Raw genomic sequence first — 13,062 nt, forward strand, 5'->3', positions numbered from 1 at the left:
TGATTATACTATTATGCACTACTATGATTTGTTCTCCATATTGCCACTCCATCTAGTGGGAAACCTCTATTACACTTCTCCGGTTGTATTACGATGCTTCAGCAGCATCCCTCGTTTTTTCGTATGTTCACTTTTAGGCATAAGTCACCTCAATCGTCGTCCAGGTAGATGTCTACCTTACCAGGCCGAGCTCGCGAAGACGCTCAATACCCGGAAGGTGCGCCCACTGCTCGCTGGAGGGCGAGCCGCAAGTGAGATCGAACCACAGATCAGGGTGGTCGTTGTCGATGGAGTCCAGCGCGTACGCGACGGTGCTGCCGTACAGGTCGCACCGCGGGACATTGAGACCCTTTTCGGGGTAGAAGCGGTACGACTTGCAGCCGTCCGTGGTGTTCATGACGCTCTGTGAAGAAAGGAGTCTTGTCAGAAATGCCGGGCTCAGAGTCGGGGAGAAAGGGGGGAGAGTTATCAACTTACAGCGCAGAATTGGTAGCAGCCCTCAAGGGTCACGGGCACATTGGGCGCGTTGTTGACGAAGCGAGCCAAGAAGTAGTTGCCTACCGGCAGACCGTGAACGCCGCAGTGGTTGTTCCCTGGCATGGGCTTGCCCGTCGGCGCGTCGTTTTGGCAGACTGTCTTTGTCGGAATCGTGGTCGAGGTCGGGACCGTGATCAGCGAGGCGGTGGTGATGGGTGCCATGGAGGTGTCGATGACGCAGCTTTCCGTTGGGATGACGGAGGAGAACGCCGTCGTCACCTGGGCGGTGGACGACGTGACGGCGATGCTGCTGCTGGTGTTGGGGAGGAAGGGCGTCACGTCGGGCGTCTGTATTGTCCAGCTGGATGATGTCGAGCTGTAGGTCGAGGCGCTGGCGGTGGTTTCGTCGTCGCATGGCTCGGTTGTGGCGAGGGCCGAGGTAGAGGAGGTGGAGGAGGTGAGGGAGGAAGAGGAGACGGTGGAGGCGGACTGGCTGTAAGTTCCGTTCTGAGTCTTTGTAGAGAGCGTGTATGTCGTGGTCGAGTTGATGAGGGGCATACTAGAGGTGAAGGTGGGAACAGCGCTTCCGGTGCTGGTCTCGTCGTCGCATGGCGTCTCTACGGCTGCGCTAGTTGAAGTCTTTGTGGACCACGGCGCCGTGGAGTTGAGCTGGCTGCTGAACGCCGTCGAAGTCGAGTTGATGTAGGATGAGGTGGAGCTCATATCGTCGTCGCAAGGCTCGGTTGTCTGAGAGGGGACCGCAGATGTAGTGTTGTGCCAGGCGGGTACGGAGGTGACGGTCCCATCTGAACCTCCTGTCGTCAAGGACGAGCTGGAGTATGTTGACGTGATGTTGGGGTACGGCTGGTGAGTGCTGGCGGTGTCGTCAGGGCAGGGAGACTCGGACGATACCACGGAAGAGATGGTTGTTGAGTTGACGGGCAGAGTGTAGCCGGTCGAGAGTATCATGGAAGTTGAGGAGGTGGTATTCCATGCAGCTCTCGAACTGGTAGAGTTGGCAGGCAGTGAGGATGAAGACGAAGGCAAGTAGGCTGTGCCGGTACCTCTCGACGACGTCAAGTTGCCGCCGTAAGAAGTGGTCGCCGTGATGTAAAAGGTTACGTCAACCGTTGTGAAGGACGTGGTGACGCTCTCCGGGCATCCAGAAGCGTGGAACGACGACGAGGAGGAGGCGGCGGTGGATGAGGAGTTGTACGATAGTGTGTAGTGAGTGCTGCTGGCAGTCCCCACGGCGGTGCCCGTACCGACGGCAGACGAAGTCCCGTTGGAGGTGCCGTTGAAGTGGAATCCGGAGCGGCCCCGGGCGGCGATTGGACGGACCCATTCACCCGATTGTAGGTCCGGTCGGGAGTCTGGGCCTCGGACGATGTGAGCGGCGACCTGTTTTTTTTTCACTTCTGTTAGTAATTCGCCATTTCCCAAATATCCAGATTGAGTTGTGTCAATCTCACCTGTTCGTCTGAACTTTTCGGAGCTGCTACCGCATTTCCGAGGAGAAGGGCGGTGATGCCCAAGAAGAGACTCTGCTGCATGACGTTGGAAGATGACCGACAGCGATGGGAAGATAACAGAAGGCTGAAGTAATGAATAATCAAAACAACAGTTACTGTAAGGTATTATGTCAAGCCGAGTGTATGCTGAGTTGCTTGATACACCAAGATCTTTGAGGTGTAAGCCATGTCCGTCTTTATACACTGTTGCTGTCGTCGCTCAGATCTTCAGGGAGTTGCGTGATCTCCATAACAAGAGGCATCGAGCCCTTGGTTCCCTGGAAGTGTGGAGGGCTCAAGAATAGAGGGAAGACTATGGGTGTTGTCTATTGAGAGTCGGGTCCTGAAGAAGTGGGAGGGGGTTTGATAGTATCACGCAAGGGGGCCGGATTTCAACCCCTTCAAGCGGCCGGCCACAGCTGAGACATCGTCGCAATGAGCAAAAACATCAGAACACAACGGCTTGTCGGCAAGACGCCTCAAAAAGGGAGAAGAAGGTTCATGAATGTGGTATATTTCATTAACAAGCAGACCTCCAACGCCATTTCTCGAAGTAGAGGGTCGAGCCCCGTCGGAAGGGAGTAAACGTCCCATCTGTAGTAAAGTACAGAACCCAAATATGATTACAATCTTTCCGTCATGCCCTTTGTGAGTTGAAATGCAGTGTAGGGTATCAGAAGGAGTTCACTGAACGCCGCCATGCCCATAACCTTATCGATGCTAAATGCAGTGCAAAGAAACCCGGACGCTCTGCACAACTGAGTGTCGGGAATTGTACGCCGTTGCAGACCTCGAAACCTTTTGCTTTGTTCCAGCCTTTGAGGTGTTTCTCGGTCCGTGTCTGCTTCCTGGTTGTCTGCACTTGCGTTATACGTTTCGAGGTCTCCAAATTCTCAGTCTTCCCAAATCGTCTCCAAGTCGAGATCTTGTCGTCTTTCGGCGCCACATACACTCCAGCGCTTTCGCTTGTCTCTCGATCCAAACCCACCCAGCGTTCTGCCACGCAAGGGTGCGTCTAGACCGCTCTTGCCCTTTAGTTCGCTGGCATCGCCATTTTCTGCAGCGTCTGCAGCGGCCTTCAACTGGGCAATTCTCTCTGCCTCCATAGCTGCCTCCTCCGCATCAGGCGAGTCTGGTATGGTTTCCAGACTAGAAATGCTTGGGCTCCTCGATCTTGTAGATGTCGGGGTTGACGGCACCGATGAGGAAGGAAACGAAGTAGAGACTCCGTAGCCGTATGAGAAGGAGTCGTACCCTCGTAAAGATGGTGAAGACGACGCAGATGTATAGGTAGGCGTGGTAGGCATTGTGAACGACGGAGTGCTGGCATGACCAGGGTGCCGCAATGGCGAGGACGGGCGACGATGTCGGGGCAGGACCATGGAGGGCGTCGTTCCAATCAGGTTTGGGGAACTGTGGCGCTCTGCAGTTTGTCGATCCGAGTCCAAGGCGGAGGCGCGGATAGGTGAAGTCGGGAATGCCTCGTCGACGGGCTTCCGTGGTGTTCGCACGCGGGCGGGCGATCCGGAAGGACTGGCGGGGCGGAATTGAGGGGAGAACAGAATATGGCCAGCGCCATTGACGCCGGGCATAGACTGGGTGCGAGACATGGGAGGGGCCAAGCTCGCTGCTGACCTGGATCTCGTGTGGTGACCGGACAAGGGCGACGTAGTACGTGGTCGGTAGGGCAGAGGGGTAAAGGTCCAAGACGGCGCAGTCGGAGAAGTGGGACTGGGATCGGTCTGGCGGCGGAGGGTCGGGGGCTTTCGCAAAGGTTCAGGCTCGGTGACGGCAGGAGGAAGTAATGTCGGATTATGTATGCGGAGCGAAGGAAGTGGTGAGGATCGGAACTCCTCCATTCTCTCAGTCTCGGGAACTGGCTCCATGTTGAAAGTCGGAGAATCCGATGTGCCAGGCTGGCGAGGGCGACATTAGCTGCGGGGAACTAAGCCTGTATACCGCGGAGTAAATCGGTTCCTTTCTCGTTGTGAAGGTTGCACGAGTTTCCGAGGGCGGTTGTCTCGAGGGGTAACAACTAGAGCTCGGCGCGACGAGCGGTCGGACAAGTCAGCAGCAGGCCGTGCTTTCGTAAAACGGCATCGACTGCTGGATCGATTGGGACTTTGGCGTTGGGGGTAGGCCTCGAAGTGAGAAGAATCGTTTGTTCTCGAGCGGTGTCGTTTGCAGAAGAGCGAGGAGGACTGTTGAGAGGGAGGGAAGGAGAGGAATGAAGTTGAGGAAGGTAAAAGGGCAGGGAGTCGATGGTAATGGTAGGAGCGGAGGTGCAACTGCAGCAACGACAGGGCAGGAGCAGAGAGACGAGACAAATAAACAAGGCACGACGAATAGGCGAAGAGATGGGCAGAAGGGCAGCAATATGGAGGATGAAAAGGCTGTGGTGTCAAGCAGAGTCACGCATTCCGGGTTGCAAATGAGAAGAAGGGCCCTGGGCGGCTGACGAAGGGGTCCTAATTCTGAAGGAGGGAAGATGGGCAGGGACGGGAGGGCAGCCGGGGGTGCAAATAGCAGGCCCTGGAGATATACGAGAGAGGACGGACGCGGATACTGGAGGCGGAGAGACGGGAGATGGGAGGCAGAGAGGGAGTTTGTAGAGCAATGCACTTCTTAGGAACCTGGCCAAGTACCTAGGAAGACGCAAGATACCTAACGTTCTAGCAGGGACGCCATACTATTCGAAAGTACTCACTATCGATGGCAGTGGGGAAGTATACATCCAAGCCATGAGGAAAGGGGGTGGGGGTGGGTTACTAAAGCACGGTTGGCACCCAAAGGCACTTGACCCTACTGAGCCCAGTATGCCCCTGGGACTATCTAATCGGTTTAGGGGACTTGGGGCACGTCCAGAACCACCGAGAACTCGGGCTCAGGGCTCAGGAGTAAGCTGTGTTCGTAATAAGCTACCTTACCTAAGATACAATACCTACTAATGGACCTTACGGAGTACTGCGTACGGTAACGAAGCGAAGGAGGGGGTGGGCGCTATCGCTGTACGCCATCGGCAAACCGCTGCTGCACGCTGCACGCCGCACGCCGCATACACATGGCTCTTTGTCTCTCTGTGTCGGACCGCTTCTTTCTGATTCCTTCCCCTGGCTGGTATTAGCAATCTACTTGACGTTTACAGCTTGTTTGTTGTGTCGGGAACGTGTGGATGTTGGGAAGGGGGATGTCATTCTGGCAGGCGACCCTCAATAAGAGATGGGAGGCGCTGAAGATGAATAGAAGATTGGACTCGATATCTTATGCAGCAGAAAGGGAAACAGCACAACGTACACCCAAACCTGTCGAGTCTCTCAGGTCGTCTTTACCTATTCGTACCTTAGCTTAATTACTTGACTGGCACACTGGTACGGATGCTGGACATCCAAAACTCAGACCCCCAAAGCGGCGCCTGCCACGGCGAACCATTTGGTCACGAACAACAAGCGCAGCTGCAGGGGACTGGGATTGTCAGATGCTTCTGTGCTTGTCATGTACCATAAGGTACTCTGCATCTGTTCGTCTTTGCAGTAAGTACAGAGTCTGTCTCAAAAGCAACAAAAGACTGTCGTCAGCACAATTCCCGTCGTTATCTATTTCTCGTGGCACAGCATGAGAAACATAGACCACGTAGACAATGCCTCAAGCATGCAGGACTGGACGGTAAATTGCTGCAATGCTTCAAGTGGATGCGGCGACACCCGACCCGACCTCCACAACATACAGCCCTCCACTCCCAAAGGTACGGATACGTCCTTTTCCTGCGAATAGAGGGCCGGCGCGGCGATGCCGCCAGACCCTGATTGATATCCGCGTGCTGCGCGCACGCGGATGCGGGGAGCAAGCAGCCTTCCAGCCTTCCCCCCTTCCTGGCCCTTCCTTCCACTTGGAAGTTGCATCTCCTTCCCCCTGGGTTCCACTTTACAAGCAGTTGCCAGTTGGCGTAATTTGCTTCACTCCCGCCAACCTGCTCCGCAATGTACCTCCTGATCTCCAGGGTGGCCCGTGACGAGGAACTTCCGATGCCATATCCGTACGGAGTACCTATCCGTTCTGTTCAAATGTTGCCTTAGTTAGATATTGCCTTAGCGCTTAGAAGTTGAGCCAGACGCGGTACGTAGGTACCTGAATCAAGTCAAATAAGGTAAGGCAGGTACGACATATGGGGTGCCTTCCCTCGAGGTAAAGTGCATGCATGCACGTTGTTAGCGTGAAGAGTAAGTTTACGTAAACACATCTCTAAGCAGCTTAGGCAGGTCGCCATTGGCTCTGCATTCCCCAAGTGCACTAAACCCAATGGCACAGGGCCTCAGTCTCTCCCTCCATCTCACACTGACATTGGGTGCTTGGGTAGGAACTAGCTGTAGATCATCTTCGCCTCAACCTATCCGCGAATCAAGGGCATCATTCGAACTGTCCGACCGAAGCCTGAGGCCTCTATTGGACTCGATGTAGGTTCAGATCTCTCTCTACTTTACGAGTATTTCTTTTTGGTAAAGTTATCCATATGTTGGTCCTAGCCGACGGGACGCCTCGAAGCCAATATTTAATATGCCAGCCAGCCAGCCCTTCTCTGTGCTAATGGCACGTCGATGGGAACGAAGCATGCCCTCTCCTCACCTCGCATGGGTCTTTCTGCCTTTGCCGAGCGTCCGGACCGAGCTGGGAATTCCTGTGCAGGTGCAGAGAGCCAAGGTACCTGCAGAGAAGGCAAGGAAACTACGTGAACAAACACTTCCCTAACCCTGGCTTGTTCACCATTTCTGTCTGTAAGGGCATTGCTTTCTTTCACCCCGTCGAGCTATGAGGCGTTCAGATAGTCGATGACCACTTGATGGAGGAGTCGACCCGTGTATCGCCCGAGATGTCGACGTGATCCAGACTCGGATGTAACTCTATCTGCATCTTCAGGGACATCGTTGCCTCTGCAATCGCCTCCTACTCGAATTCCTACCCTCGCTGATACAATACTGCACTATAGTATGTAGTCCTAGCGTGCAGAAGGCATTAATGATCTCATCAGAGCTAGAGCCGCGTTGCTCTGTTCCACAAGTCCCATCCGAACTATGCGGCGTTTGCGCAGCTACAGCCCACTACTTCGCTTCCTAGCTGCTGCACAACTCATTCTCGCCGAGATACGTTTCCAGTGGCTTGCTGTCCGCCAGCTCCTAGACCGTTTGACCGTCAACTTGGAACACTCAGACCGCAAATCTATATACATGATGGCTCCGTTTTCTGGCACACCAAATGCATCACTGCCTTTAATTTAAACCTCCTTAACCTTACCCTCGCCTACGCACGGTCTCTGCAGCTCCAACATCATACACCACATTCACGGCTAGAACGCCAAACACCAAACGCCAACGTCCTCAGCCCACCCCCGGCTGCTCTGCTGCTCTGCATTGCATCGCTTGGCAGCTTAAATTACCTTACCTCATTCAAGCCTACATTATGCAGCTCGTGTTCGTTGCGATTGTCTCCAATGCCCGCCCGTCAGGCTTGTATAACCAGATAACTCCATACCAACTTCACCCACCTCGTTTTGAGGCCCCCGATATCAATAGGCATTCAACATAATGGACCGTCTCGAAGCAACGCACATTGCAACGGCTATTTGCAGAGCGGGCACAAGGGGTTGTTCTGCGGTTGATCCAGCCTCAAACCCTTCGTGCTATCGGTTGACTTGTACCGCTCGGTCCGACTGATACATACTCAACAACCCCTGTGAACCACAAAGCTCACCAGGACCCTGAGAAGTCTACCGGGTCTCATCCATGTCTGCACCTCAAAGCAAAATTTGGGGGTTTGGTCGCACACGAGCCCGCACATTCATAAACATTCCTACCATGCTTTGCATGTTTTGGCATAGGATCTGCTCGCTTGTCGGCACTGCAACCCGTCTAAAGGTGACCTGACACCTGGCCCGGCCGTGTCTGAATTGTCTCATCCAGTCTTCCTGCCGTCGGATACCTTTTGTTCCTCGACAGCTTCGCCGCTCTAACCCAGGCCTGCTGGTAAGAGCTGACTCTAGGTCCACGCAATGCCAATGGCCACGATACGGCCAGTGTGTCGTGACGAGTTTCCTATATTGTGGGATTACTCTTGATTCAGGTATGACTTTGTCCGAATCCTCGAGGAAGGGAGGTCGCCTTGCATTTCGTTACTTGGACTTCAAACCGAAGTAATGCTCACGCAAGGCGAGGAATTTGAGCCCCTGGGTGGCGATTCCCGAGCATTTCAGACGTCAGATAGCATTACATCGAGAGATGTAAGTCGACCGGATCAGACCCGGATCTCAGAGTCGAATGCCGGTGTATAGGAGCTAAGAATGATCTGACCTCTTGCCGCTGTCGTAGTTCACGCCACCACCACCTCTCGAGATTCCAACCGAAGCGACAAAGTATCGGTGATATGTCTCACGCTCTTTGCAGCTCAAAAAGCTGGCATCTCGGGCTTTGTCTTTGCAGACGGCAAGGTGCACATGGAGGAAAACCACACACTATTTACTATGTCCTGGTGTTGAATTATATGTGGCAAAGCTTCCCATTGCGAACAATCTCAACTTGAATTCATTCAATACACTATTCCCCTGTCATAAGCGTGTTGATACAGTGCAGTCTCCAACCTTTACCTTACTTGACTAACGTCAAAGGTTGCACCTGAATGCGTTACTCGCTATGCTTACGAAGCATGATTAATGCAGTTGTGTCTCTCGTCGTTCTGTTTTGAGAACTCATGATAACATCCATAGAGAAAGAACACTAAAGTCGAGTTTATAACCTCACCTCCAACCCTTTGCTTGTCATTAAGGCTTCCTGTCTAAGCCTTGATCTACGGATGCTCATCAGAAAGATGGCAATGCCACCGACGCCAAACGCAGTTGGGATCTATTTGTATACTTCATTTATGTCACCTTTGAAGATTCCTCGCGAGGATTCACGGCATTGTTAGGTGGCACTTACGCCGGGCCGGAGACTAGACACTTTCACTAAGCGATAGCATAGTAACACAAAACTTCATGTATACTCATAAACGTCCAGCTTTATTCTAAATCAAACAAGGCAACTGCATTTAAACCCCGGAGCAAATTGAAAACGGACATACCTGCGCTTTCTCTGGACATCTTGTGATCCAGTGCGCGGGGTATAGCGATGCCTACCACCTGGCTGATCAAAACGAACAGTCATGGGGCTCTGTATCGGCGTCTTCGGCGAGGTTCTTGCTTGTGTCAGTAGTTTCAACCGTTTCGTTGGAAGCCTCGGAGGTATTCCGAATCTCTGAGGTCTCGGGGGCCATAGACGTCTCTGCCTTCGATGAACTAGCATCTTCATCATCGGGTTCGTCAGAGATCAAACCAAGCTTGGAAGTCTCGACGACTTCAAAGGTCTCATGAGCTTCAATGCTATCGTCGTCAGAGGACTCAAGTCCAATCTTGGGGATTTCGACAGCCTCAAAGTCCTCGAGAGCTTTGGTGTTGCACTCCTCGGAATCGTCATCGACAAACTTGCCCTTTATCAGGGTTTCCTTCAAGCTGTCCAAGGCTTCCTGCGTGCGGCCTTTGAGGGTGTCGAGACGCTGGCACTTGTCGCACACTCTAGCCTTCCGGACGCAGTTCATGGAGTGCACACGGCGCTCGATGCATGTGGTTTTGGCGTTATCTTCCGTGTACTTGAGGAGGTCTCTCTGCAACTTGCAGATTGTAACCTTCTTGCCGAGTTCGTTGTGCTTGCACTCGTACACGGTGGCGCGGTAGAAACACATGATTGCTAGAGAGAAAAGTAGTAAAAGCGGAAAAGTTGAGGGAAATTGAACTTACTGTTGTCGAAGATCTGGAATGGCAACATCGACCCGAGTCTCGACGTCTTCATATACTCGACGTCAGATCGTGTCGCACATATTACCTGCCTAGATCGAACAGATCTCGAGTTAAGAATTCTGCAGTTGTTTCCAGATGGGAACGTATTATCTCAGGTTTCTAAAGAGATGTTCTGTACTCAAGTAAACAAAGAGGACTAGGTTCTTGTGTGGTTGTCAACTCGATGTTTCTGAACAAAGAACCGATTATAGGACAACAGCACTGCGTAACGTAACATTCGCACAGCCAAAGGGCGGAATATGAGTGGTCGAGACTAGAAAATTCATTACAATGTTTCCTTCAAAGACAGGAACTCGCTTTTGAGAACCTCTACAAACGTCGATGCCCATGCTGTGCCTTCGGACGCCCGAACATCCTCCACCTTTGGCACTCGATACCCTATTCTTCTCAATGTCTTCATCAAACTCGACTCGGCATTGGATGAAATCACAACCCCTTGGGTTGCCAAAAGACACTCAATATCTGTAGTGGAGTCACCAAAGTACACCAGCGTCCCAACATCCTCCACGCCTCTACGAGCTGCTAATATATGAAGAGCGCGCAGCTTATCCTCGCACGTCATCAGGGACGGCTGCCGCGCCGTTGAACCCGTCACTTCCGGCCCTGAGATGCTCCCATCTAACTCGATGTCATTAGCGACGATGTCGACGCTATAGTCCGAGAGGACACCCTTGATGAATGATCCCGACCAGTTGACAGAGACTATCGCGACGGACCAGCCTCTCTGTTTGGCAGCGTCCATGAGCTCCGCAAAGCCATCCCTCAGATCGACTCTTCCTTCTCTCCGGCAATTTTTACCGACAAGTGTCAGGTATTCCCGACTGATGCCCCGGAAGATGCCTGACCTCTCGACTCTCTGGACAGATCGCGACTCAACTTCGTTCAGACCCCGCAAGAAGGCGAGCTCTTCTTCGAGCGAGAGTCTGTTATCTGCGATTGGAAGATATGTGGACACATGGTCGGCATGGTCTTTGCTGTAATCCAGGAGGATCTCCTGCCAATTCGAAGAGAGATCGACCCCGCGCTGCTGCTGGAATTGGAGGCCGATTTCTGCTAGTGTACCGATTGTATCTTTTTTCGTAATGGTACCGTCAAAGTCCAAAACGAGATTGAGGGTATTTGGAAGCATCTGTGCAATACGGGAATGATAAAGTGCGGTTTGATGCTGTCTTTGGGAAGAGTGGTTTGGTTGAACCCAGGGCGACCAAGTCGAACGAGGGACTTGACGACTGTGCACTTCCCCACTTCGCTCACGGGTGGTGTTCGATTGTGAATGAAAGACAGTGTCCAGTGCCCCAGCTTTTGACTTGAGAATTGCTGTGTCGCCACTACCGCCGAACACGAGACTCCATTTATCGTATCTCAATCAGAATGCATAACACTGTCTTTATTTTGTTCTACCGTTCTGCGATGGGAGGGACAGCTGCAAACCCGTCGACACGTATGTCGTCACCTAGTGTCCCAGGGAGTATCAAAATGTCCCTGAATGTAAGAGCCACCTCCATCCAAGACTTTCCATGAGAAAAAAATACCCTTCCAACGCCTTGCGATGCCCTGCGGGTTCTCTGGCCCGATCTGTGTAAAATTGCGAATGTTCACTAGACAACATCCTCCATAATCACTTCGTCGTCGTCATCCTCTGCGGCGGCTTCCTCCGGTGCCGTTTCGCTAGTGGCGCCGGATGCCATGCTCTTCAAGTGCTCTTGAAGCGACCACTCGTTAGCGTGAATGCCGGACCTGTTCAGTACTGCGATCTTCTCCAATGTCTGGCGCAAGAAAGCCTCAGGCTGGTCGAATCTAGCCTTGAGAATGGACATTTTCCAGTACTCGTACTTTCTGAAAGCCTCCATGAGGCCATCCAACAGCTGTTCCTCCGACATGCGGGCGGATCTGTTTTCGGATTTCTTGGGCTTGGTGGCCTTGGTAGGCGCAGAGGTTTTCTATTCTTCGTTAGCGATGAGTCTACTAATAGCCTCCGAGTTCTACTCACGATGAAGGAGCCAAACTTCTCAACCGCAGCAGCAGATCCATGGTGAATAATGCTGTTGGCTGAGCGCTGCTCCATGATCTGTAGGGTATGCTTGGGCCGCTGAGCCTCGACTTGCTTCCGCTGGAGAATGGCCTGGCTCTCGGCATTGTCGACAGGCTTGCACGCCAATTCGTATTGGATTCTAGCGGCAATCTTTGTCTTCTCTGCGTTGAATTAGCTGCTGGTCTGCGCCGTGTTAGATGCATTACACTGACTGGGAATCGCCTTGCGGTAGTATGGCTGCCATCGGCGACCCTTTTCGAATGGCTTCTTCTCCACCTTCTCCGTCTTGGGTCTCAGGAATCGAGCCGGAATGCCAGCGTTTGCCGCGTCGGTTCGTGCCTTGGATTTCGCCTTGAAGCCAGGCAGGTCCTCCTCGGTGAAAACGAACGTGCTGCGTGCGATGTCCTTTCCCATCTCCAAGTCGTATTCTTTCGGCATCAGCTGGTGCTCGGCGCGTTCGGAATTGAGTAGCATTTTGAATCGATGCTGTGCAAGAGAAGTCAGCCCAGTTGTCTATGCAGCCTTGTCGCGTCGCGCATGTTACAGTACCTCAACGCTGCCATCTGGACGCACCACGTCCCACTGTCGCATGGTGCCAATCTCGATTTCTGCGTCATCCGGCAAGCTATCCCATGCTTCCCACAGGTCCTTCGGAACGCGTGCTAAATATGCCTGACCGAAGGCGCCATGATCGCTCAATTGATCGAAGAACTCTAGGTCGCCAGCATCTTCGTATAGATCGTCGTCGTCGACGGGAGCGGCAGGTATGGCTTCGGGATCGGGCTTGATATAGGGCTCCGGTTTGATGTATGTCGAGTCCGTCATATTGAATGTTCTGGGTACCTCAGATGCTCCGTTGCTATCCAAGGTCGCGAAGTCTAGAAAGAGTTGGTATTTTTTTTTGCAATGACGGCAGAGAGAATTGCCCACACCTATCTTTAGCTCCGTCACAGCAAGCAACTGAGAAGCTGGAAATGGCAGTCGTGATCCACTCCAAGCAGCAGCCTGGAGGTACCTATGTGCCCGAAATAGACTAGCTCAATAATCATGTGACATGGGTGAAATGGAGCCAACCTCTGTTTTTGAAGGTTCTCAAGTTCCCGGCAACAAGTTACACATATCTGGAATCCAAAAAATTGTACTAGAGTATTTCTTTCCTATGTGCA

The 13,062-nt window shown here is 52.7% G+C and overlaps 5 protein-coding genes across 5 annotated transcripts; all 5 read right to left on the reverse strand.

Annotated features, from left to right (window-relative positions):
• Positions 1-172: 172 nt before the first annotated feature.
• On the reverse strand, positions 173-2,030 carry BDP81DRAFT_447905 (uncharacterized protein; the record flags this gene model as incomplete). The annotated part of the gene is made up of 3 exons (XM_060592238.1): positions 173-403; positions 478-1,878; positions 1,950-2,030. The coding sequence occupies 3 exons, from the start codon at positions 2,028-2,030 to the stop codon at positions 173-175; spliced, it is 1,713 nt and encodes a 570-aa protein (XP_060447622.1).
• Positions 2,031-2,881: 851 nt separating this feature from the next.
• On the reverse strand, positions 2,882-3,874 carry BDP81DRAFT_392398 (uncharacterized protein; the record flags this gene model as incomplete). The annotated part of the gene is made up of 1 exon (XM_060587700.1): positions 2,882-3,874. One exon carries the CDS (start codon positions 3,872-3,874, stop codon positions 2,882-2,884), a length of 993 nt encoding a protein of 330 aa, XP_060447623.1.
• Positions 3,875-9,158: 5,284 nt separating this feature from the next.
• Positions 9,159-9,749, reverse strand: BDP81DRAFT_392399 (uncharacterized protein; the record flags this gene model as incomplete). The annotated part of the gene is made up of 1 exon (XM_060587701.1): positions 9,159-9,749. One exon carries the CDS (start codon positions 9,747-9,749, stop codon positions 9,159-9,161), a length of 591 nt encoding a protein of 196 aa, XP_060447624.1.
• A 187-nt stretch (positions 9,750-9,936) lies between these two features.
• BDP81DRAFT_423246 (HAD-like domain-containing protein) lies at positions 9,937-11,024 on the reverse strand. The gene has a single exon (XM_060590052.1). The coding sequence runs from the start codon at positions 10,991-10,993 to the stop codon at positions 10,130-10,132; it is 864 nt and encodes a 287-aa protein (XP_060447625.1). The 5' UTR covers positions 10,994-11,024; the 3' UTR covers positions 9,937-10,129.
• Positions 11,025-11,113: 89 nt separating this feature from the next.
• On the reverse strand, positions 11,114-12,976 carry BDP81DRAFT_423248 (transcription initiation factor IIF). Its single transcript, XM_060590053.1, has 4 exons — positions 12,446-12,976; positions 12,109-12,382; positions 11,855-12,057; positions 11,114-11,804 (listed from the first exon to the last, which is right to left on the reverse strand). The coding sequence occupies exons 1-4, from the start codon at positions 12,719-12,721 to the stop codon at positions 11,463-11,465; spliced, it is 1,095 nt and encodes a 364-aa protein (XP_060447626.1). The 5' UTR covers positions 12,722-12,976; the 3' UTR covers positions 11,114-11,462.
• Positions 12,977-13,062: the final 86 nt, after the last annotated feature.

This window comes from Colletotrichum phormii, assembly GCF_030913505.1.
Source record: "Colletotrichum phormii strain CBS 102054 chromosome Unknown BDP81scaffold_6, whole genome shotgun sequence".
Classification (NCBI taxonomy): domain Eukaryota; kingdom Fungi; phylum Ascomycota; class Sordariomycetes; order Glomerellales; family Glomerellaceae; genus Colletotrichum; species Colletotrichum phormii.